General features: G+C 52.3%; 1 protein-coding gene across 1 annotated transcript; it reads left to right on the forward strand.

Annotated features, from left to right (window-relative positions):
* The first annotated feature begins 368 nt into the window (after window positions 1-368).
* SPATA19 (spermatogenesis associated 19) lies at window positions 369-5377 on the forward strand. The gene is made up of 6 exons (XM_074976929.1): window positions 369-542; window positions 648-704; window positions 1578-1682; window positions 2909-3000; window positions 3563-3640; window positions 5302-5377. The coding sequence occupies exons 1-6, from the start codon at window positions 369-371 to the stop codon at window positions 5375-5377; spliced, it is 582 nt and encodes a 193-aa protein (XP_074833030.1).
* Window positions 5378-25806: the final 20429 nt, after the last annotated feature.

Below are 25806 nucleotides of genomic sequence, written 5' to 3' on the forward strand. Positions count from 1 at the left end.
TGGACGATCCCCTTGTGCCTCAGTTTCCCACCTATAAAATGGGGAGAGTGCTTCCCTACTTTCCAGGGGGCTGGGAGGATAGCACTGGGGAGCTGAAAGGAGTTTGGGGACCAAACACTCCTGCAATTCAGTTAGGTACCGAAAACCACTGCGGCAATCCAGCATCCGTGGCAAAGAAGGCCTCGACACCTTGGAGGAGAGGAGCCCAGGAACATCCAAAGAAGGATTAGAAGAGGAAAAATCCTGCCTCAGAAAACACAGGAGCCCTCTAATTGCCTCTTTAAGAGTGACCCGGGGGTGTGGGTGGCAGCCCTGGGTGTTACTGGGCTGCTGCCACCTGCCATTGTTACAGCCTGTGGAGCCTGGTGATGCGACAATGCTGTCTGTTCAGCCAGGATTCCTACTGCCAAAGAGGGGAGCTCAGGCCGAGGGAGCGGTCCCCTCCCAGGGAAGGGGTCCCCAGGATGATTATTTCCACATGGTCTGTGTACATCTGGATCCATAAATGCATTGGCTTTCGTTTCCCACCTCGCAGGGCTCTGGTAAGGGGGCCATAGGGTTATTTCCTGGCTTAGCTCTGCGGACTCCCCAGTGGAGGGGAACACACGGGGTTAATGCCCACCTCACACCTGTCTGATTCCTTGCAGGACATGGAAGTTGTGGAGACAGAGATGCTCTCCGTGCTGGAGCACTGGCTGAGGAAGGTGAGCGGCAGCATGTCTGAGTTAGAGGCGCTAGCCAATGAGACAAGGGCAGCAACCGGGGAAAGGGCTGCTGTGTTCGCGCCTGGATAGGAACAGAGCACTAAGTCCCTGATTTGGCAGTTCAGCACCTGGAGACTGAATCGGAGGGATTTTAATGCGTTGGTACTTGGCTAACGCAAGAGATGAGGAGGAGGAGGAGGTCTGGATCAGAGGCATTAATACTAAGTAGGGAGAACCTGGATTTCAATAGCTGGTTACCTGGTTGATAATGGGGTGGGAGCAAAGTTGAATGCCTGAATGTTTGGGTCGGGGAGGGGCATGAATTTAGTGCCTGTGTACTTGGATGGTACCCAAGAGGGAGGGGAGAAATGCGGTTTAACAGCTGTCTGGCTCATCATCTGGGCTTGTTAACCTTTGAGACTCATGTCCCCCAACATGGAGGAAGAGCTTGTATTTTTGGTCTTCAGCTCTTAAATGCCCCTGATGGTATCCCAGGGATCTTGGTTCAACCTTGCTTGAAGGGCAAAGACTCGGGAGATAATTTCTGTGCCTAAGATCCATCATAGCATCTGCTTCGTGTTTGATACATCCCCAGTTGGATTTATTTGCTGAGTGGCGGGTTCAACTTATCTACCCTCCTGTGTTCCCCAGGTGGGCTGGTACCTGCTAGCATGCAAGGGGACTACGTGTTTTCCTGAGCTGGGCAATTGCTTTGTTATTAGCCCTTCATTCTAAATAAGTTTTTAAGTAAAACTCCAAGTGCATAGGAACCTTTGAGGCCTGATACTTGCACTGTTCATTCTAATCACTGGTCTCCCTCCGGAGTTGCAGGCAAAGCTGCTGCCTAGGAAAGCTGTTTTGCTTCCTTTTCAGATTGAAGAAGAAGCATCCAAGTTCTTTAAGCAAAAACTGGAAAACAAGACAGATACAAGAGCAGCCCCTTCTGGCGGCCAAGATATGGGAGCAATGAAGTCACAGGTATCTCCTTGGGATGGTGTCTGTGGGGTCCAGAGGCAGTGTGTGCAGTGAAAGGTGGCTGGGGCTTGTACATAGGAAGGTAGAAGACAGAGCCTGAGAAGTATGTTAACACACCTGCCTCATGAAGCACTGAGTAGGCTGGTCTAGCATGGACAGGGGGTGAAGTCTGAGAACCTGAAGAGAACTGGATGCAATGCGAGGTTTTCCTTCTGGTGGCAACCCCAAGCTTGGCTTTTCAAGGCACAGCAGCTACATATGGCTGGACTCCATCCATCATCCCCTGGGACTGGGTTGAAAATGCTCCTTGTGTGCACTAAACCCCTTGAGCAGTTGCAGCCAGGTTCCCATGGACTTATCACCCACCTTCTGGGGCAGGTTTTCTAGAGTTTCTCTCTCCCCTTTGGGTATCCTCCAAACAAAGGCCCCATTTCTCAAAGCATCATTAGCCAGTTCCTCTCAACGTGCCTGTTAGATGCCAAGCTCTTTTGAAAAGCTGTCCCTTGCTGGCTAGAATGGAGTCCTTTGGCCCAGAGGGTGCACGTCCCAGGCTGTAATTCCCATCTGCTTTATAGTTTGGCTCGCTTTTTCCTTTTCCCTGCTTTGTGCTGCAGTTTGAGCTAATCAAACATCTGCCTCAACACTGCAAGGTGACCTAAGCTGTCTGCAAGGCTTACAGACCCCATTCTGTACAGATAAGCAGTTGCAGGTCGGTTTTCCTTTTCAGTCCCTGAAGCATCAGTTGACCTCTGTCAGAAGCAAGATTTAGTGACTGGTTCAATGCCCACTAAAGTTGGCAGAGAGATTCCCATTCGACTTGGCTTCAGATTAGACTCTTAGAACATGAGGGGCAAGGAACAGTGTCTTTTTGTTTGCCCCGCACCATGCATGTTGTTTGTTGTCCATGACTCTCAACGATGCCAAGGTACAGATTTACTTCAGCAGTGCTTTGATCCACTGTGGCAAAAGTTGCTCTCCCTTGTGTTCCATGTGAACTTGAAAAGCAGCATTTCCGTGAAACTAATGTCACTGCCTTGCACTCAAGGGAAATAGGTGCACCTCAGCTGCATTGGGCATTAGCTGCTATGGTCTCGTTAATGCTCAAGTGAAGTAGACTGTACAGAGTGGATTTTTTTCTGGTTAAGATTCTGTGCTGTTTCACCCTGCTTCCCCTCTTGCTGAGGTTTGCTGTGGTGAAGAGTAAGATCTGCTCTCCCCACTCTCTCTAGACCGTTCAAGTCTCTAGCACGAAACTGCCGGTGTCATCGTCTAGCCACGGTCTTTTGGAGGAGAGGACAAATATCCAGCTTATAAGATGGAGGTAGAGTCCTTTGTCGTTATCTCCTTGGAAGAGGCAAAGGGTGGAATTCTGGAAGGTCCTGAGTGGGAGCGCAGAAGTGAGAGGGGAAAAAGGAGAAGGCAATGAGCTTCTGGGGGAGCCACGTTGCTCAGAAGGAGATCAAAAGACCAGCTCTCCAGTGGGTGTACATCAGTGCAGTCAACTCATTGCAGCTGTGCTTGTTTACGCCAGCTGACGATCTGACCCAAAGTGGGCCGTGTTTGGCCATGGAGCTGTGGAGTTTATATGCAACCATATATCAGTGTATATTATAAACATTTCAACCTTTTACAGAATTATGTTTGTGTGTTACACTGCCTATGGCAGCAATTTTGATCTCTTGGGTTCCACGAGAACTAACCTTATGCTGAGGAGCACTTTTAGCTTGGAGGAGAATGCAGACCTACCATGGGGTGCACTGGGAGAACATCAAGGTTGGAGAGCTCCACAGAGCTGGGCTTGGGTGACATGCTGGGGAAGGTGATTTCTGGTGACTAGGCCACCCTCATAAAAACACCTGAATGCACTTGTATGGTTCTTACAGTCACACCCGGGTCTATCGCGTATCGAGTGACATCAGAAACGAAGCCATGCAGGAAAGGCTGGAAAAAGTGCGCAACAGGTGAGACCCTCTTGCCCAAGCTCTTCGAGCACCTGTAGGTCCCTACAGAGCTTCTGCCCAAAATGGCATCAGATGCTGTCTTTGTCCTCAGGAAGACGTGGTCCCCATCTCTGAGAGCTTGCTATTTTAGGGATGATGCAGTGGGATTATGCAAGTGCTGGAATGGGACCAGTGTGCTGGAGTGCTAGGGTAATATTGTCAGGATCCTGGGAGAAGGTAGGCAGGACTAGGAGTACGAGCTTGGAAATCCAGGGTCAGAGCCAGTACCAGGGTTAAGAATTAAGTTGAGGCTCTAGTCAAGCCATGAGTCAGAGCTGAACGCAGATTCAGGAGTCAGGTTGATGAGGTAGTGCGGTCACAGTTCCAGGGGTGGTTCAGGAGTCAGAGCCAAGATCAGTGCTGCAAGCTCGGAAACGAAGAAGGAGATGAATCCTGGAAGCGAGCTTGGTGTCCTCATTGTTGCTTGGATGCATTCCAGCACAGCATCTCAGGGACGTAGAGCCAACCAGGGACTGCAAGATACTGTCAGATCAGCTGAGGTGGAACAGTCCATAGTGCAGATTGTGAGTTGCAGAGAGTGGCCAGGATACAGTGGCTGCCGCTTCTTTACATAGCGAGGTTGTTGGTTGGCTGCCTAGTAGCTCTGTAGGCCTGGGTCCAATTTGTGCTGATCCTTAAAAATATGGATGTATGGCTAGATACCCCGAGTGGGCCCAGTGAAAACTACCAGGTCGCCATAACAGAGAGAGGTTTCAGTCATTTGTGCTGCTCTCCAGATCCGACACCACTTGGAAGTCCACCAGCAATCCTCTAAACCAGGTACTCTTCCATGAGTGCGCCCAGGTTCCTGGGCTATCTGGAGTGTTCATTGGCTGGAGATCAAGTCAGTGGTCACCTTGTTACAACAGCTATTCTGCCCACTGGAAATTAACCCCTTGTCTCTTTTTTGTACAACAGAAACCCAAGGGGACTTTCACTTAAGCTGCAAGGTAGAATATTTCCACAGGGATAAAAGGAAATACTTTTTCTCTCCACATGCAGTTAGACAGTGAAGCACGCTGACACAGGATGCCTCTAAAGAATGAGAATGGCCAAACATTTAAACAGCTCAGGAAAATACCCAGAGCGATGATAGTTAACACAAAAAGAAGAGAGAGAGAATTCTCAGGGGATAACTGTCCCCTGCTTCATGGTTCAAGCCAGCCTCCAGAGATTTGAGGGTAGCATGAGGCCTCAGTGGGGATGGATTAGCCAACCTCAGCCTTTCGTAGGTCTTGCACCTTTGTGTGAGACATATGAGCTGGGTACTTTTAGAGACGGGATCCAAGCTGACAATTCCTAGGTGGCAGAGCACATGAAAGAACACGATCCATAGATGTACAATTCCAGCGTCTGCCTCTGAATTCAAATGGAGCATGTGCTTTCTCAGTGGTTTTTCCAGTGGGAAACTAAGTGTAGCTCCTGCTAAATGACACCCAGGTGTAGGACACTATTGTCAAAGCCCAGACTCTGTGGATAGGCGGCAGCATGTTTTGGGTTCTCGCTGGAACTCAGATCCCGTAGTAATGGGCACCGGTGCAAACCTGTGGGCTGGTTGGATAGAAGTTCTCCCTGGTAAATTGTCAGGCCCGACACCTCCCTATAACATCTTGTTCCTTCAGTGTGTCCCAGGTCATGCTCCAAGCAATGCAGAACAACAGGTCGAACACGGACATCCGAGCCACAGCTTCAAGCTAAATATAGCAGGTAGGGCGGGTGGGCCGTGGGAGAGGAGTCTCGCTTCGTTCCTTGATTTGTGCTCCCGCCTGTCAGACCTGCCACTTCCATACACCTGCCCCTACTCAGTAAACTGTCTGTGCGGAGCTTAGCATGGGCCTTGCTCTCCATTTAGTCCAGCCCTGAGCATCATCCTCTCTCTCTTCTCCCAGCCTTCCCAGATGGCCTCCCCCAGCTGATTCCCAGGCTAACAGGAAACTTCGGCCATTTGTGCCGAGACTTGTAGGTCCAAGTAATCAAGTGTCAGGATAACGAGCAATTTCTCCCGAGTGAATTACGCCAGTGCCCCACCACCACTGCACTCTGTGTGTCTCAGGGCCACGTGCCGGGAGTGCTGTCTGCTGCTCTGTGCACATGCCCCCCGTCCCCTTGGTGGGAGAAGTGTGTGGCTGCAGAGGCAGAGACTCTGGAGCAGCAGCAGCCGTGGCGGTGGCTCTGATGAGCCGCTGGCATGGAGTTTGAATGGGGGAAGGGCTGGGGGTGCCTGGCTCTGGCGCGGGGAGAGAGGGCTGGGCGTGCCATGAGATTGTAACGAGCGCTGAAGTGCGCCGGGAGGTGGTACGAGTTGCTGAGCTCTGATCTAGTGGTTAGGGTGGATGATGGGACTGGGAGCCAAGACTCCTGGGTTCCGTGCCAGCCCTGGGAGAGGTGGGTGGGAGGACAAGCTCGTGGTTAGGGGAGCGAGGCTGGGAGCCAGGAATGCTGGGCTCTATCTCCCCCACCAGAGGGGGTGGGAGTAGAGTGGTTAGAGGGGAGGGAGGCTGGGAGGCAGGACTCTGGGGATTTATTACCCCCCACACCCAAGCCTAGTGTTTAGAGCAGGGGGTTGAGAGCCAGGAGTCCTGGGTTCTGTTCCCTCTCACCCAGGCACGGGCTGGGAGTCCAGTGGTTAGAGTGGAAGGAGGTTGAGTTCTCTCACCCCCAGGAACGGGGTGGGAGTTTTATCTAGTTTTTTAAGTACAGGGCTGGGAGCCAGGAGTCCTGGGTTCTGTTCCCACCGCAGGGAGGATGGTGGGAGCTTGCGGGGCTGAGGATGTAGGACTATTGGGCTCCCCACCCCAGCCCCGGGCTGGGACTGATGCAGTGCTCTGCAGCCCATGTGTTGTGGCACACTGGTGCACTATCAAGTAGCACTGAGTGTGCCTCAGAGCTGCAGACTGCCGCCCACCGCTCTGCACACGCACCCCACAGCTTAGTGGGAGAAGCCTGTGGCAGTGGCAGTAGCTCTGGTAAGTTGCACGCATGGAGCTAGAGCAGGGGGCGGGGGGTGCCTGGCTCTGGGGGCGGAGACGGGATGATAGATATATTGGGCCTGCTGTGAAATTGTGATGAGCGCTGACATGTGCCATGAGGTGATAGAAGTTGCTGAGCTCTGAATTATGCCAAGACCTCGCGGTGCACCTGATCAAGGCATCCGAGGGCATCCGACGCATGACTCCCTTCGTGGCTCAGTGGAACTGATCTCTCATATGGTGAGCCTCTGGCCGTCCCGATTGGCCATTTTGGGACAGCGTCAGCTGTTGCTCTGAGCCAGTGGGGGCGACAGTCAATTTACTTCAAGTTTTACCAGGAGCTCCTTGCCATCGAAACTTGACAGTGGCCAGGGAAGCCGTGCTGGTAGCAGGCCGGGCAAGTCAGTCCACCTGGGCTGGGCAGAGGGAACACACGAGGTTCTCTTCCTCTGGCTGGGCCTTGCACAGAACTTCGCCCTATGCCTGGGGATAAATGATGATTCTGCCCAGCTTTGATTTCTCTTCTCCACAGCCCTGATACCTGTGCACCGAGAATTAGGCAGGGGGAAACAGCTATAGTTCTGGGTTCTGTCTGCGTCTTGACCCCCAAAGTCAAGCGCTGGGTTCTGGCCTCAGTTCTGGTGATGCGTAGGGGAGCAGAAGGAGCTCTGATGGCCTTAGGCCAAATTGCCACCTCCCCCACCTCCCGCAGCAAAACACAACAGAGGCTGTCATATACACTAATGCTGGGACTGTACTGCCCTCTGGAGCAGGGAATATCCAGGAGAGAGACAGGTGGTTTAAAGCCACCTTTTTCTTCCTCTTCCTAGCCTGCCCCTTCTGTGCGGTGGCTCCCAAGAAGCCCAACGCAGAATCTAGCACAAAGCCTGGAGTGAGCCTGATCCCTTCACTAAGACATTGGGCCCCACCATGGCCTGAGCCAAGCAGACTAGCTCGGTCTCTCTGAAACATGAGACCCTTTACGGTCTGCTGAGCTGGCCAGTCCCCCACCGAGCCCATGCTGTGGCCAGGCTGGAAAGTCTTGGCCTATGTCACACCTCCACAGAGGTGTCGAGGCCAAGAACCCTCTTCTTCCCTGTGGGGCACGGTGTGGGGTTGTGAATGATGCGATGCTGAGCTCAGCTGGGCTGCTCTTGCCAGAGCTCCCTTGCCGAGAGTCCCTGGCTGGGGCAGGAGCTTTTCCTGGGGACCCAGCAGAGGGGCATTCCTCTGACCTGCAGGGTAGGGTGCCACCTCTCACCTCCTGATGAAGCATTCCTGGGCCTGTTGGTGCTTGCAGACCTACGTGCTAAGGCTGCTGAGGACGGGTAGCAATACCTAGCAGGGAGCTCTTTCATTTAAAACACAGTTGTTTAATTATTGCCTATGCCCCCAGCCCATGACGAAGAGGACATAAAATTAATAAAAGAACGGGAGTGCTTTGCAATCTCTGTTGCTAATTCTGTATGCTTCCCACTGACCCATCTGGTGCTGTAGCTCTCTGACTCACCTCTTTTGCTTTGTCTTTTGCAGAGATTTGCCCAGTGTGGGGCTTCCGCTGCAGAGTGCGGCTGCACTGAAGTTTTTCTTCCACCCCTTTCAGAGCAAATCCGACAAATGTATTATTGCGACAACTACATTAAAACTCCTGGTTCATACGCCTGAGCTGGTCATTAAAGATGCTTGTTACGTAGAATGTGCCCTGGCCTGCTCTAAGGTGAAGCTGTGCTCATTGGGGTGCATCTCCAAGGCTCTCTGGCCTGCTTAGCAATGACAGCCCACAAGATGGTGATGTTTACTTGCAAGATGGCCATGCAGAGAGATTGGGCGGGAGAGGAGGAGAGGCAGAAGGCGGTGGGAATGAAGGAAAAGAGGGAGGATGTGAGGGGAGCTAAGAGATGAATAAGAGAACATGCATGACTGGAAGAGATTAGAGGTGTCTGTGCCTCTTTGTCAGAGCTCAACATGTTTCCTAGCCATGTAAGAAGTCTCTGCCCACATGGTGAGAACTTAAGGCTGGCCAGAGGTTGGGAAAGGGGAAGTGACAATTCTTGATCAACATCATCTGGCTGCCCTGCAGGCAGTGGGAAACGTTTTAGTGACTAAAGTGGAAGGAACCTGGGAGATGAGCTTGGAGGGGTTGCTGGGTGGATGTCGGTACTGAGGTGAATGTCTCAGACCCCTCTCCCACATGTAGCTTTTTAGATACAAGTTTCTCCCTCATACAGTAAATCTGACCCACATTTCTATCTAGCTTTGTGGTTTGTTATCCTACTCAGCAACTGGTCCCTGCCTGGTGCTGTACGAACACAGAGGAAGATACGAGCCTGGCCTCAACAAGCTTACCAGTCAAACAACAAGAAGGAGATGACAGCTGAGGACATGATGCACAAGCCAGGTGCTCAGGGTCGCAGCAGCCCCATGGCTGGTTCGTTCTGGGTCTGTATATTTCTTCCCCAGTTGTTTGTTTATATTCTAAACATATGGATGATGGAAAAAAGGGGTTTGGGGGAACAAAAGGATTAAAAAGGAGGACTGGGACAGCTGCTGGAAGAGACAGCAGGGAATACTTTCTCCATGAGGTTTCTACAACAAATAACTTGGGGCTGTTGCTGAATCTTCGATTGGATGGATGGTGTCTAGCCAGACATGACCAGGTCGAGGGGCCCCCGCCTTGGCAATGCAGCAAATGCAAACCATCCTTCAGGCTCCCTGTTGTTCTCCTTGCTCCAGCATGACTGTACAAAAGTCTTGCTGCAGAGCATTCCCCAATGCTCTTCATAACTATGATTTGTTTATTATTTGTCATTGTAGCACCTGGGCCCAGGACCCTTTGGTGCCAGGTGCTCTGCAACCACAGGACAAAAAGACTGGTAATAAAGTCAGTGGAGTCTGGACTCCTTGGTGGTCACACAATAACGAGTAGGACATCTTCGTGTCACATTCCCACTGTATGGATAAGAGAAAAGACGCAAGTTGATGCAGGCCAATGAGCTGCATGAGACGACAACGAGGCCCTGTCAGTCAATGTGATGAGGCGGTGCTCTCGGCAAACCAGCCATCTCGCTGTTGTCACGCATCAGCTGCCTTGCCTGGTAATTGCTTCCCCAAGCCCCATAGCCACCCCATTCACCCCCCTGCTGCCTTCTTGGGGTCCTTGAACCTGCTGCTGAGTCCCTCTGTTTCTGTCCCTTCCCTCAGACTCCCCTGGGAGCACGGCAAACCATCTGGATTCACCTGCTGCCAATCCTCGCTTCTTCATGAGTCCTTCCTCTCGCTCGTTGGACAACCATGAGCCCCGTGCACGGGAAAGAGGGCAAAGCCATTACAAGCGCTACCACACATACCACTTCCTCGGGCAGGAGCGAGCTCATGAAGGGGCTCGGACGGAGCTTTGTTCCACACACGATTGAGTCCCTCAGGAGAGCCAGCACCCGCTGCATGGTTACGGGCAGGGGGAGGGCACCGATTTCATGCTGGACTGAAGGGAATTGAATGGCAAATGTGAGGGCGTTCAGCCATGACCAAAGCATTTGTGTAGCTAAATAGCGCTGGTGAAGCTTGTCAAGGTGTTGGTGGGTTGCGGCTTTCACAGGGGCATGGGGCAGTGTGTGGCCATGACAGGAATGTTGCTGGCCCCCTGCCCTGCAAGCTAATTCTTGGCATGGCTGAAATACTTGGACAATGTATAAGTTCGAAAGTGGGTCTGGCTAGCAGAGGAACCAGGGTGAGTGTTGCCGGAGACATTGCTTGGAAAGGCCAGTTGGTCACCACTCACGCACAGTGGGAGGCCCAGGAGTTCCTCTGAACAGTTGATGTTCCTGCCAAGACCCTGACTGCCAGGCTGGTGTTTTAGACTTCTGTGCCGCAGAGCTCAGCTGGTGCTTCTCCCTGAACGCAAGACACTGAACGGCGAATGAGGCTTGGGGCAGCGCGCAGGGCTGGGAGGCTGGATTTAGCCAGTTAGAAAATGTCTTTGTGATGGATTCAAGAACCCAACAAAACTGAGAGGAAGTGGCGATTTGATTGCAGTCTACCAGTATTTGCACGGGGAACAAGTATTTGATAATGGGCTAGTCTAGCTGAGAAAGGTCCAGTATGATCCAGTGGCCTGACAGGGAGGCCAGACTGGCAATGAGCCCTATATTTTTAATGGTGCTGGTATTGCACCATTGGTGGTAGGTAGTGGTTGGCTCTCCATGGAAGACAATTGTTTTTCTAAAAGCTCTTGGCGTTATTTCAGGAAATTCTCAGGCCTGCGTTACACAGGACATGATAGAGGGTTACACGATGTCTCTTCTGGCCTCACAATCTGTGGATCTAGGAATTCTTAATGCTCCCCCCAACCCCGGCCCATGACAGCAATGGTGATTTCCTGCAGTATTGTACCTTATTGGATTACAGTGAAGTAACTTTGACGTACATTGTATTCAATGAGCGGCTTGTCACAGTTGTCCAACTGTCTCCGTGGAATCTCTCGAAGGAGGGCTGTGACAAATGTGAGGCCTGGAGGACTATCCTGAACAACGGGCCAGTCAAGAATGGTGATTTGGAGCAAAAAATGAAGGAGCAATTTTCTGGGGAAGGTATAGAGGGAGATGAATGTAAATTCCCACTCAAGTTATGCAAAACTCCACCCTTTTGAATGCACATCCTGAGGAGTGGGGCATTGTCTGCTGATTGCCTTTTACCTGAGGCCACGACGAAAGGATGAAAGGTCCAAGGTGTATTTAAAAAAAAAAAAAAAAAAGTGTCTGCCCTAGTTGTGGCTGTTCTGAATCTGAGCCAGTTATACACTTGTGAGCCCAGGGAAAGTCCAGCTCTAGTTGTTGACTTCTGTTAGAACCCACAGCTGGAGTCTGTAGGGATGATCTCCGGAGTCTTTTTGCATGTTTCGGAGGTTCTGTTATTGTTTTCCCCGTTATGTTTCCACCTTAAGAACAAAGGAACTTGCTTGGAAGGAGCTGGGTGGTGACTTGGAGCTGTGCGGTCATCCTGCTGTTCATAACCTCTGGGGGGAGAGCAAGGTGCGGCCACTGTTTGTGTGAAGCAGTCTGACTTGCTAGAGAATGTTCTGGAGAAAATCCTGGTCAGAAGGGAGGGAGACTGAGGAAAGCTGATGGCTCTTGACTGCTCAGCCTAGAGCGGGGATACAGGTGCAGTTGTCCTGAACTGTGACACCTCCCTTAAGTTTATTGAGAGGGTGTCCTCTTCACCCCCTGCTCTTCCTGGTCACCATTCTTCTGCTCTGCCTAACACAGCACAGACAGGTAAATCCTGGCTCAAGTTACTTAGCAACCAACCTCCTTTAGCTGAGGTTCTCCTTGCCTTTGACAGGACTCGGGCTCCACAAACCTTGGAACCTAGTCACAGCAGGGGCTGAAGACTGAGTCCCAAGGGCTCATAGGAAGGAAGGTGTTTATCAGCCCTGTTGCTTCCTGCCGGGTGAAGCCAATGCTGCAGTGGGTGGTTTGTATTGCTGTGCCTGGCGGGTTTGAAGGAGGGGAACATTTCTCAGGGAAGCCCCGTTGGCCTGCCATAGGCAGGTACCATGGCGGGAGGCGCTGTTGCAGCACATCAGTGAATTATTGATCAGTGTTAACGCTACAGCTCTGACAACACCATTACTGGCTTCGACTTCATGTTTAAATCATCCCTCCAACGGCTCTGGAATATGCGATCTATTATTGCAAGCGAGCTCCGTGGCGCTTTCTGAGCCAGTCGTGTGGTGTGTGCTCCATGTTATCACTGGGGGCAGGAAAACCAAGTGCTACGGGGGTGGGGCAGATGGAGGGATTGGGGCTGTGGGCAAGCCACTGGAGAGCACACCAAGTAATGGGGCTGGGCGTGGGGAGTAGGCTGGCTGATGAAGTCAGGTGGCACAAGCCCCAGGCTCTTGTGGGAGAGGAGCAGGCAGCGGTTTGGGCTGGGGATTTTGTTCTCAGATGAATAAGGGCTCCATCTGCACTAGGCTAAGTAAGTTGACCACAGTTAGACAGTGCAAACTGCAGCAGTTGCGTAGCTAGAATTGACATATCTGCGCTCTGCTAACTCGGCTGGCTGTGCTGGGGAAGGTCGATGGGAGAAACTTTCCCGTCAACCTCCCTTACTCCACGCAGCTCCCAAGGAATAGAGGGGTCCACTGTGACCCCTGAGAGGTCGATTTCAGGCGGCCCTGCCAGATGCATGAAATCAAACCTGGAAGATGAACCCTGAGCAGGCCGGGGTAATGTAGACGTAACTTTAGGGCAGTGGGATTGGTATGTAGCTAAGTTGTGTCTGAGGGTTACTGGCCAGCAAAGGGGTCCCAGGACTGGTAGGTGGTGCTGGCAAGTGGAAGGGGGTTGCGGTGTGGGGGTATGCAGTGCTCAACAGGGTTCCTGCGACTGGTGAAGAGACCCCCTCTTCGCTGAGCGCGATGGAGCTGTTTGCATATTTGTGCCATGAAACAGCGCTGCGGCCAGTGCAGGCACAGATGGGAGATGTGGCACAGAGGTGATTTGGCGTGTTCTCATCTGTCAAGGCCAAGTCCTGGCTGTGTGAAACTGGAGCCCCCCGTGAGCTTGCGTGGCAGTGAGCTGACAAACCTGCAGTGGGTGGTACCCAGGGCACATTGGATAGAGGAAGGAGAATCCAGCAAAAACAGGGAAAATAGAGACCTTGTTCAGCCTTGTCCCAGTTATGCAGCCCACTCCTGAGCCTTGTGTCCACCTCCTTTCCCCAGCCTGAGAGGGTCAGCAGCAAGCCAGACAGCAGTCGTTCCCTCTGAGTGCTGGGAACTAAAGACAGTGAAATGGATGTAAGCCAGCGCAGACTCATCTGGTGGCGCACGGCTGTGGTTTCCTGATGGGGTTCTCTTTCCCTCACTTCCACCCCTTTTTCTTGGTTGACTTGGGGCACAAGGGGAGGTTGGGAACAGACAGGGTTGTGGATGTATATTTAATGCCTCTGCTGCTGACTGGGAGAAGATGTACCTTGGAGTTGCCTTCCCACAGTGGGATCTCGGCATCCAGCCAGCTTCATCCTGCCAAGGAAGTGGGCAGGCCCTTTGGGGACATCCGTGTGCTCCCCTCCTCTACACCCACTCCAAAGTGGAGACCCCTTCCAACTCTGACGGTAGGAGGAGCTGTTCCCACCCCGACCCCCCTTAAGTGAGATGGACACATGCCCACTAGGCAATGAACAGAGCCACCAGTGTAAGTCCCCCAGCAGTCTTAGCCACTGCAGGCCTGGGCTGGCCTGAAACCTGCCACTGGTGGGTAAAGGTTCAGCAAACTGATTGTCTCTCTTCTTTCCTGGAGACTGGTGGGCAGCATGATCGAGTCGATGGGTCCCCTGGACAATGAGTGAGGCCAGCTGGGTTCTGTTTCTGGCAGTGCAACTGACCTGCTTCCTTTGCCTCAGTTCCCCCACCTGTACAATGGGGATAAGAAGAGCTCTCTCTAGAAAGTGCATGGGGCTCCTTGTCCAGCTCCCCGACCGGCACGGTGCTCCCCATCCAGCTCCATGCCATCCTGCTGCCAGTAAATGACACACTCCTCCATCAGCTGCACCATGCATGCGATGGCCCTTTTTCCTCTGCCCATATCCCAGCACTCTGCCCTTGCCACTAACTTGACTGGTGCTTCTCCTGCCTCTGGCCCAGAGCCAATCTGGTGCACTCCCTCTCCTGCAGCAAGGCCCAGGCTGGTCCCCTCGCTGGCTGGATTAGCACCTGGCCTGCTCCTGTTGTGCATTCCAGCTCTGAGGGCCATTCCTTGGGGATTGCAGCTGATCGTCATTACTCCGCATAAAAGGTCTTTTCAAGAGAACGGAGGAAAGGAAAACACACAACCTCCCCAGCTGGCTCCTCCATGTGTGCCTCTCTTCTCCCTCTCCTGCGCTGGGTCTTCCCGACTATGTCGGTTACCAAAGCTGCAGCCCAGGGCCTGGCAGCTGCTCCTCTGACCTCCCCTCCCTGGGGTGGGAGGTAAAAACAGGCCATCAGAGCAACTGAAATGGTACCTGCCGGTGAGCACCTCCCCCCAGCAGCGTTGTCAGCCCGAGAGATGCTCTGCCCAAGCTCCATCTCTCACTGGAGGCGCGCCATGCTGCTCGGAGCCAGCCAGCACTGCCCTGTGGGGAGGCAGGCTGTCTCCCTTATGCCCCCAGAGCAATAAGGGCCTAGGTTTGGCCTGGCTCCCCGCACAAAGCGTGCACCCCTCTGCAGTACTGCTCAGAATATTGCTTTGGAACCCACGTGTTTGGTGGCTGCTGCTCACAAGCAACTCTGGCGGGAGTGCTGAAGTCGGTGGTGAGAGGCACAGGCGGCCAAGCAAGAGGGGTTTGACATCAGGCCTGAGAGGTGCTGGCAGAACTAAACTGCACTAGCGGTTGCTGTGCATTAGCCCTCGGTGGGGGCCCATCAGGAATCCCCCATGGGACACCCCCGCCCTCCCTAAATGGCTGGTAGCAGGCACAGGCTAGTACAGGATTGGTGGGGTGATGGAATAGGCCCTTCCATACCATCTCCCTCTGCTCAGGGGGGCAGCAGTATGGCAGGGTGGAGGTATCTCTTCCCCATGGAGGCTTCCACGGCCATTTTCAGGCCCTTGCACCATGTTCCTGCTGGCAAAGGCCTGGAGATGCCCTGCCTAGGGTGCCCACTGACCCTATAGGAGGAGAGCAGGGCAGCAGCCTGCACTGCCAAGATGCATGTGTCAGGAACACACAGGCAGGTGCATGGCAGAGCTGGCTGTACTGCGGTGTCATCTTTGTGCCTGCGTTGGCTGTGGTTCATCTGGTCCCTATTGCGTTTTTATCAGCATCACCATCCAATATCCCCTGGCTGCTTTGTCTTTGCTTTGTATTTTATCAATATTACTGGCTGATCCTCCGGTCCCCGTGCGTGGGTTATTAATATTGCCCTCTGATCTGCGGGCAGCAGCCCATGCTTTATATTCCAGCCCCATCCTCAGTTCCTCCAAGCCCAGCTGCCATGTTTAATTAGATTTTTCTCCTTCATTCCAGCAAACACAAACTGAGCGCCTGGTATCTCGTGCATGTGTTAGAGTTAGGGCCTGTGTTCCCTGGTATTAATATTCCGGCACCATCGTGGGCTTGTGTTCATCTCAGGGCGAAGAAGTCCAGCGCAATCTCTCTCATCACGAGCTTCTCCAGATGAACAGCAGGGAGCTGGCGTTTAACTCCTTTCCTGCTTTTATCCAGTACTATGACACCTGGTGGGCAGTGTTACTTTAATCTTTTCCACCCCGACGCAGAATAATGTTTTGATGGACATCGAGGCACATATGGATGTACACCACCAGTAGAAACCAAAAACTGAGCTGTGGTCCCTCTGCTAATCCGGTTGGTGCCATCTGAATTTCTCTTGAGTGGTCACACAACCGCCCAGCTTACTGGGAACACTGCTGATGTGAGGCAAAAGTACATGGCAAGACAATGCTCACCATTGCACGTCAGGAGGGAGTGTGGGAAGCAGGATGCCTGGTTCTCTGCCTGGCACAGGGAGCGAATGTGTTTGAGGATGAGAGCGAGGTATTCAGAGGTCGGGGTCCTTGGTGCAGCAGGTCAAATAACATTCTCCTTACGTGCTGTTTAGCTAACACTGTTGTTGAGTTGTTTATATAATTTTGTTGAATGAATCATCTCTCTTGCTATTCATAGAGCAGCTCTGCTCTAAGAGTGCTCCCTTGGCTGAGGGAGGGAGCCTGGCTAGTGAGCATACCAAGGAGCACTTCAGCTTCAAGGAGGATAGTTGCTGCATAGGGATGAGAGTCAGGCTGATGACTGGGTTGTTGTGTGACCCTGAATGAGATATTGCAGGACCCGGCCTCACACCAGCATTCCCTGCAAGATGTGCCTGCATGTGGCTGCTTAGGAGAGATTCAAATGCCACCCAGCTAGTTAGCAGCATGCCCACAGCTAAGTTTTGTGTTTCTCCTCGTGGTGCCCATGCCTCAGTGCACAAAAATTCATTCCACACATGGATGGAAAAAAATCTGCCCCGGCGGGAAAAGGTTGGTGGGAACATTGCCTCACACCTTCATGCATGTAGGGCAGTTGTCTGCACATGGTGTTCCTGTGAACTAGGCTTGTGGGGTCAGACTCTGGGCCATGCTGCACTCTGCAGCTCTCATGGGAGAAAGGACTTGGGTCTGCTTCTGGGTGACACTGGCCCTGCAGCTGGCAAGTGGCGTTACCAGAGCAGGGGGGCCATGTGTGCAGCTGCAGAGCCACTCAGGGACGTGCCTGCTGACGGACAGGAGCTTTTCCAGATCGGAGCGAAGGGAGATTGTTTATGCAAAGTTTGTCAGCTCCTTCAGGCATGAAGGAAGCGAATGATTAGTCTCTGTGTATCTTAAATCTTTTGCCAATTTGGAAGATTAAAACTCTGCCCCACATGTCTGATGTTCTATTTGCCAGTCTGACTTGTCTATTCCCATCACCGTCTCCCACCTGCTTCAATAGGCTTTGTTTTCTTCCTGGGCCTCTTCCTTTTCCAGAGGGCGAGAGCTGCTCTTGTTTTCCCAGGACCTAGTGCATCGGGCCCATGGTTTGCCCAAGTGGCTCAGGAGTCTGGCTGCCTCCATTTTGGGCGAGCCCAACTTAAAACGTCTTGAAAGGACCTGGCTGTGACGATATCTGTGTCGTAAGGGAAGAGCACCCCTGCTAGCCTGGTCCCCTGACTCAGGCTTGTGGGCCTTGAACATCTACACTGCTAATTTAGTCCTGCAGCCCAACCCTGCTGCCTGAGGCTCCAAGACATGGAGCCCTGGGTTTTGTACCACACATGCTCTGTAAGGTGTCACAGGTTGGGCACTAGTTGCGGCTGAGCACCTACTATTCTAAGGTGCCCCAGGACTCCTCGTTGTTTTTGCTGAAACAGACGAACAGGGCTTCTCTCTGCAACTAGTTCTCCTTGCCCTTGGAGGTCTTCCCTGCCCACTCAGTGGGCATCTGGCTGCAGAGCAAAACTGGGGGACGGAATTACCTGCCAGCCAAGTTTAGGGTTTGGCCTTCATTTTCAGCTTTCTGAAGTGAAGGGGGAGGGTTGCTCGCCCCAGAGTGCCCCTGGGCTACTTTAGCAGCCTTGTTTGCCACAAGTGGTGAACGCCCTGTCAGTTCTCCACCATCTCTGCCACTGAGCAGGGAGGTCCCTGTCTCACGAACAGAAGAAACAGAAGGGATTTCAGAGGTGTTGTGGGGGGCGGCGGGGAGAGACCGACAGTCCTACATGGGCAAATGTTACTTCCCAGGAGGAGGATGTACATGCTGAAAACAGCCCCCTTCCCTGGGCAGCAAACCCCACTCCAACTATCCTCTATGCCCCAGTCCCATAACAGAGGCTGCTGCTTTCAGGGCTGATTATCGAGTGCTCAACATGAGTCTGATTAGAGAATCGGGCTCCGAGGCAACAAGTGTTGGGTTTCCCAAATTGGTGGCTACTGCTAAAAATGCATCTAACTTGACTTCTCCTCAGGGTAGGGAGCCCATCAGAACAAATGTGTCCCTCTTTCGAGGGCCTGTGCGCTGAAGACAAGAGCCTTCCAGGTTCCGGGCCACTCAGCTATCTCCCCACCCTACCTGAATCCCGCTTTGTGTCCCATCCTAGCCTCACTGCCTTCCTCTCATCCCTCTCTACAGCTCCAAACTGGAAAGCCTGAGCGCGGCTGCCCCCTCCCAAGGTTCTCGTGAGACAGGATCACAGGATGAAAGGACAGAGCCTGGGGGCAGCTCTGAGTTGTTGCTGTGAGTGGGATGGTGGTCCAGGAATGGTTTTGTGTCTTGCTGCCTGTGCCTGGCCGGGGAGGTGGCATGTCAATCAGATGGGTTTTATGCCCAGCTGATGCAGGGCCAGGAAGGAAGGGGTGTGAGCTTCAGCAAGCTGCCAGGTGCTGTTCCCAAAGGGCCGGCTCCCCTTTCCCACAGAGTGTAACCCCAAGCGATTTCCTCCTGCCCTGTCCTCTTCCTCGGCCTACAGTGCTGTGTAGACAAGCACCAGGATAGCTGATCACAGTTGCTCCTGGCCTCCTTCCCTTTCTTTCCACTCCCCCTGGGAGGGGCCTGGCTACAGGAGCAGCCGTTGCCTGCAGGGGGTCCTTGCCTCTCCCCCTCCCTTCCTGATCACAAGTGCCAGAGGGGCATCTTTGCCTGAATCTGTAGAAACCTAACTAAGCTGTATGTGGGAGAAGCAGCTGGGGACAGCGGTCAGGTGAGAAGGAAGGAGGAAGAGGCACAGGTAGCAGAATGAGCCAAGGCAGGATGTAGGTGTGCACACAAGGAAGATAGGAAGAAATCCTCCCCTCCCACAGGCAAAAAAGGGGGACGCCCCCAGTGCTTCTGTTGCAGTGGGCTGAGGCCAAGAGAGTAAAAGGCCAGCAGGTCCTCAACTCCAGCATCCCCAGCTGTGCTGAATACTACACCTCAGGACCGGGGAGAAGCCACTTAGCACCACGGCAGGGCTCTGAGAGGTTCCTCCTGTTGATTTCAGATCTGCAGTAATGGTGAGTGTCATCAAAGGGGGCCCAAGGGAGTTCCCATCTCCTTCGGATTCCCAGTGGAATCTGACCCCTCCCTGCTTTCGGCCCCTCTGAAGATGCCAGGCTGTGTTCCCCAAGGCCCAGCTGGGTCAGAGGCAGTGTCCCTTGTAAGTGGAGTGCTTGGGCACCTACCCAGGAGTGATTCAGGTGCTGCCCAGTTGGTTAGCAGAGCGCCACTGCCAGCAGCCTGTGTTTCTATGGGTGGTGCACATCTGCATGTCCCTTGGTGCATATAACAAACATTATTCCACTCACAGAGGCACTGGCATGGGCAGTGGCGCTCTGCTAACCAACTGGCCACTGGCACCGGCCACTGTCGGCAGACAGGATACTGGGCTGGATGGACCTTTGGTCTGACCCAGTATGGCCGCTCTTATGTTCAGAGAGGGAACACTGGTCAGAGGGCCCTCCAGCCCCACTGAAACATGTGGTGTTGGAGACATCTTGGCAACTGGTTGGATCAGACTCCCAGAAATCATGGAGGGGGCAATGGTCAGCACTTGTCATCTCCCAGGCAGGCCAATGGTAGACACCCCCATTTTGCAGAGGGGAAACTGAGGCAGAGGTCACCCGGAGAGTGAGTGCTGGAGCCAAGAGCAGAGGGAGTTCTCAGTTCTACCCCAGCCTTGCACACTGAATCATGCTGCCACTGGCAGTCAGGGCAGAGGGAGGGAGCTGTGATGGATGCAGCTGGCTGAGAGCCCCAGCGCAGGGCTTCTCTAGTGCAGAAGTCCTCCTCCTAACCTCCAGTCTGACCAGCCTCTCCCAGGCCTCAGCCAAGCCCGGAGGAGCTTGCTGCAGGTCATTCTGCACAGCTGCTCCTGCTTACTGCTGATTGTCACACCTCAGAGACTTTAAATGAGCCCCAGGTGGGCTGGCAGGAGACTCAGGGCAGTGCTCTCAGAGAGGAGCTGGGTGTTAGTGGTTGCCTGCATCACAAGGGGAGCTCACAGGCCTTACCAACAAGCAAGCAGAGGAACTGGCTGCCCTGTTCTTTCCTAAAGAATTGGCACCCTCGGTAGGCTGGACCAGGGAAGGTGGCTGGGCTGGGAAGAGCAGAAGACAGCAGTGAGTTGGAGACCAGAGGAGGGGTGAGTGCAATTTGCTCTTTGTATCATGGCACAGGCGTTCTGGCACAGTGCGTACAGGAAGGTGGGGAGAAACACTGAACCTGTCTGAAGGCCTTGTTGTTGATGGGAACGTTTCAAGCCAGGAGAGCAGCAGTGCCCCTAATGGCAGCACAAACCACAATCGCTCTTGTGTTAGGTGCTGTAAAACTCTCTCCCTGGCAGGGCTGCCTTTACCCAAACACGGACTATGCAGCTGCATGGGACAACTGCATGCCTGGGTCTTGATGTCTCCCTGCCTGCCTCTTTCCAGCCCTCTTCTATGGCTCTGCTTCCTTGGAAGAGGCTCTAGTTAACTAACGTGGAAAATGCTAGTGAACCTCTGAAAGAGCCATTCACGTGGCAGTGGTGCCATTTAAAAGGCATGTGCCAATCCCAGGTCAAAGCTGTCAGTTTCTGAATTTGCTGTGTTAGTCGACCAGGCCTTTAGTTTAACATGTGCTTTAAAACAGCTTTATTAATGTGTTGCTGAAGATGATAAAATCACATCTCTGAACAACTGTTCCTACCCTGCCTGCCATTGGGCAAAGAGGCACCAGTTTAATAGTAGCCCATATGGCCCTGCTCTCTCACCCAAAAGTGGGTGGAAGCTGAACAGACAAGGCTTATGCTGACACTGATCAATAACCCAGAGATATAGACTTGGGTTTAAAACAGCAGTGAAGACCCAGCAACTGGGATCAGTAGCTTAGCACCAAACCCAGGCTCCTGTATAGGTTCCCCGTGAGAAGCTAAGCTGGCCTGCTGTGTCTTCGGGGCTACTTTTAGCAGTGTTAAGGAATGTCCCTTTCTGTTCAGCACAGCCCTCCCCTAAGGAGGCAAAGGCTGTTATCCCCCTTGTGTGGAGGGGGAACTGAAAGCCAGAGAGAGGCTGTGGCTTGCTGAGGTCACCCAGGCAATCTCGTAGAGCTGAGACTTGCCCTCTGGTTGTGTGAGTCGGTGGCGTGAAAGACAAGACTTTGGGCTTGTTTTAATCTTAATAGGCTGCAGCAGCACTGCTGTAGCGCCTCTGGGTGGAAGGGAGCTCCCTCTCAAAGGTGCTCGTGAAGTCCATGAAGAAACTTCATTTGTTGATCTCAGACTGTCTACACAGAGCCTTAGAACAGTTTATCTGTATTGTGTGTGGAACTGGGGTTTTCTCACACCCCCGAGTGAGGTACCTGGCCCAGTTTGTACTTTGAGTAGGCCTTCCTTGCTAAAGCGTGTGGGCCGATCCTTGGCCAGAGCCAGCCGGGAGACAATTTTTGCTGTCGAGAGCACAACTCGAGGAGCTATCCAACCGGATGCAGTGTGGGAATGGCCAAGAACTCTCACTGTCCACTATATAAATTCCCAGGGAGCCCTATTCCTCCTTCCCTCTTTCTAAAATGACAGCTTGGAAGAAAACCTCATGCACCTGCCCCACTGACCAGCCTGTCCCAGCTCCTGTTGCTCACTTCTGTGAGGTTTCCTTCCTCCTGTTGGGATTGAAATCTGGCATCGGTGCTGAGCCTTCCTCTCTCAACGATGTCACGGTTCAAGCCAGAAAATTATACCACTCATTTGCTGGGACCCCCATGGGTTTGTCCAGCTTTGGTTCTGGGCCTGGGGAAGGGAGCTTGTGGCTCTAAATCTGCTAAGATTTACGCTTGTGCTTAATTTTAAGCAACAGTCTAGTCAAATTTGACACATTAACATGTGGTTTGAACTGGGATGGGAATATTCTGGGATACTATAGGGGCTTGTTTGCATACTTGGCTTAATCTAATTCTTGACTCCCCCTCGCCCTTCTGCCCCTCTACTCTGATTTGCTCACCTTGATAATTTTTTTTTCTGATTTGTCCACCTTGATTCCTGTTTTTGGGGCTCCCTGCCTTAAATATTAAGTCTGTTCTTGTATGGTTATGGTTTGAAGAAAGGGGTCTGTCCCACGAAAGCTCATCACCTAATAAATTATTTTGTTAGTCTTTAAAGTGCTACCTGACTGCTTTTTTGTTTTGTTAGTATATAGACTAGCATGGTTTTCTCTGTTACCTCTCAGCACCAGTAGCGTACAGATAATAAATGCAATGCACCCTTTTCCCATGAGGGGGCAACCCTCAGCTTCCCAACCCTCAGGATTTGATTGGGGTGAGCAAACTTTTTCTGTCAGTCCCCAGTTTTTGTGCCTGCAATTTGCAGTTCCCCCGCCCCCCACCTCCAGCCTGTCTAACGTGATCCACGCCTACTAATTTCAGTTATGTTCCTATGGGGAAAATAAACCAACCCTTTTAGCACATGTAAGAAAATAATTACCTAGGATGTCAAAACGTTATTGATCGGTATAGAAATGTGAACACATGTACCTAAGAACAGCCACATATTTCAACATTTTCATGAGCTGGGTGAGCCTGAGACCCAGAAGCTGATGGTGCTGCCCCCCCCTTATAAAATTTCACCCCTGGGGGGGTTTGCCCCCTGAGTTTGCTCACCCCTGTATTAGACAACTGTACTGCCTAACGATATTCATCTAGTAGATGAAAACCTCCACACCAGAGTGTCAGTAATTACATCAGTATAAAGGGGTTCCACATGTAGGAAGGTGAATAAACAATCTTGTATACAGCACCTTTGCACAGTACGATGGTCCCTACTCTAGGTGCAACGAAGGGTCCTGTGGCACCTTCTAGACTAACAGAAAAGTTCTGAGCCTGAGCTTTCGTGAGCAAAGACTCACTTCATCAGATGCTGGACCAGCATCTGATGAAGTGAGTCTTTGCTCACGAAAGCTCAGGCTCAGAACTTTTCTGTTAGCCTAGAAGGTGCCACAGGACCCTTCGTTGCTGTTACAGATCCAGACTAACACAGCTACCCCTCCGATACTTGACATTCTAGGAGTGGCACTGTTCTAAAAGTACAGCCCTATCTGTTGTTTCCATTTCTCCCACGCCTCTGCTTGCCATTTGTTTTGCTTCCCAAAAAGGCCCCCAGCTCTCCTGTCCCTGGGCAGCTGTTCTGTGCTGTTGGAAAGATGCTGCCTCGTTCCCTAAGCAGGCTGCTTTCTAACTTTTAAATGGACTTTTCTTCTCTAAGCCCTAGGAGGCATTGTCAAGGCGCATGGTCTATTCTTGAGGGCTTTAATAAACCTTTAGCAGCTTAAGAGAAAACTAAGTTTGCCCTAATCTCTGATAAAAGCACACAGGTTCTTGCCCTTCTATTCCCTCAAGCTCTTAGCCTGAGCTTTTCCCTTCTCTGTAGTGTTTGTCTCTCACATTGAAAGGAAATGCCTTGAAAATCCTCCTCTTTCAAACCCAGCAACTCTCCACTAAAAAGAGACCAGGTGGGTCTACTCAGGGAGGTTTCTTTTCACTGGGACACACACATGCATGTAGTGAGCAATACACTCAATGCAATGCACTAACCTGTCTCCTAGCTAGAAGGACCATTGGCAGCTGGCTACCTGAGAGCAGGCCATTGTTTACAGACCTCTAGTGCAGTATCATCTGACTACGAGGCTGGTGTAGCATCTCGCACAATAAGGCTATGACAGACCATCCCTGTCCAAAGCTGCTTAAGGGCTGAACAGGTAAGATGAGAGAGGGAGAACAGGGAACCAGATACAAATGAAGTGATCATAGTGGGGCAGGTGGGGGGAAATATGTGGATGGAGTAGCACACACAGGCCCCAGCTTGGAGACCTCAGGGCTCTGGAATGCTACTCCAAGGAAAGGAGCAGTGGAGCGGTTCTCTCAGCAGGCTAGAGCAGTGGTGTCCAAAACAAAAATAGCAATTGCCCCAGCCAGGCACACCCTCCCTGCCCATGCAAACTGCTGGTGACTCCCCGGACCCCTGCTCTGAGCAACACCATTCTCAGCAAGCTGCAGGGGAAGCCACCTCTGCCACTGCTGTTTTGTGCTAATCCCACCAAGTGAGAGGCGCGTGGGTGGAGGTGCTCTGTGTGTGTGGCTTTAGAGCTGCTTTGCCACACCACGGTGTTCAGTTTGCCACATGCAGCAAATGGACAGCATACAGGACACTGCAGGGCTAGAGTGGCTGAAGGGGAAGCAGCCAGTCAGGGGCCAGGAAGGCCATTTAAAAAGAGCTGCAGGCCAGGACAGCAGTTAGTTGCTGCTTGGTGCTGGTGAAGAAAGGACTGTAGGTGTGGCTATCTGCAAGAGAAGCTGGGTCACAAACAACTCAGTTTGGATAGAGACAGGGGAGGTGGTAGAACTGAGTAGGGACTGAGCCTGGGAAGGGCAGCAGGAAGCTCTGGGCTACAGTTGCATACCGGGCCTGGACTGCTTGAAGTCCAAAGCCCATGGAGGGCTAAAGAGACAGGTCCTGGTGGACTGGAAACCCCCAACAGGGTCTGGTCTGGTTAACCTGCAGGTAGCGTGTGACTCAGTGAGCCTCCTGAGAATCCTGGAAAGGGTCACCAGCACTCAAGAAAGCGACTATGCCCAACCAGAGAGGGACACTCGCCTCTCTCAGGGATCTCAGGGGAGGTTGGGCCACTGAGGCAAGGAAGGGTTGGGAGGAAGCTGGGATGAGCAACCAACTGCAATCCAGACAGGGCTGGATGAGTCCGTGGTGTGGTGTGCCCCCTGCTCATCCCAGCAGAAGCCCAAAGCGCACCGCTTTCCGGGGCGGGCACTCCCTGAACATGTGCTGTCAAAGCACTGATGAAATTGCTGAATTAGCAATGGAGCAGCTAAAGGGTCTTTCTGCTGCAGCACTGCCTGAGGGCTGCTGGCAGCCCCAGGGGGCCATCCCTCCCAAAGGAACAAGATTGGGGGCCATCTTAAAGCAACAAAGACTGTCCCTTGGGCTCCGGCTCAGCAGAGCTCTGAGGCATGGGCTTCAGTCCCACTGACAGCATTTAAAAGGCACGTGCTTTGGCAGTTAGTTGGGTTGGCCTCGCGGTTTTTGGCTCATTGAGCTGAAGAAATTGTGTACCTTACTTTAATAGATGGGGTAGCTGTGTTAGTCTGTAGCTTCCCAAGTACCAAGCAGCACTTGAAAGACTAACAGCTTAGTTAATTAGGTGTTGAGCTTTAGTGAGTAATCTGAGAAAGTGGGCCTTAACAACAAACGCTCGCTACCTAATAAATGTGTTAGCCTTTTAGGTGCGACATGACTGCTTGTTACTTTAATAGATCTGGCTTGTATAAGGTAAAAACATCTGACTAGCTCTTTAGGAGCGATTTTCAAGGATTTATTTTAGCCAGGTCTGAAATGCACCCTCCTCTGGGCCAGAATAGATCAGTGGCAACTCTTTGTAAATACCATGTGTGGTTCTGCCATTCCATAAGAACAGTCATGGTCCATCTAGCTTAGTGTCCTGTCCTCCGATGGTGACCAATGCCAGATGCCCCAGAGTGAATGAACAGAAAGGGTAATCATCAAGTGATCCCCCCCGTGTCCCATTCCCAAATTGTGACCAACAGAGGCTAGGGACACCATCGCTGGCCATGCTGGCTAATAGCCAGCAATGGATCTATTCGCCTTAAACTTACCTAATTCTTTTTTGA

This window comes from Carettochelys insculpta, chromosome 25 (genome assembly GCF_033958435.1).
Source record: "Carettochelys insculpta isolate YL-2023 chromosome 25, ASM3395843v1, whole genome shotgun sequence".
Lineage (NCBI taxonomy): Eukaryota > Metazoa > Chordata > Testudines > Carettochelyidae > Carettochelys > Carettochelys insculpta.

What these genes read in the sequence shown, in the direction of transcription:
- SPATA19 (XM_074976929.1), top strand. Translation starts at nt 369, where the DNA reads ATGCGACAATGCTGTCTGTTCAGCCAGGATTCCTACTGCCAAAGAGGG. An exon ending in TCCCACCTCGCAGGGCTCTG is followed by an intron (nt 543 to 647) that starts GTAAGGGGGCCA and finishes GATTCCTTGCAG; the next exon opens with GACATGGAAGTTGTGGAGAC. An exon ending in CTGGAAAAAGTGCGCAACAG is followed by an intron (nt 3,641 to 5,301) that starts GTGAGACCCTCT and finishes TTGTTCCTTCAG; the next exon opens with TGTGTCCCAGGTCATGCTCC.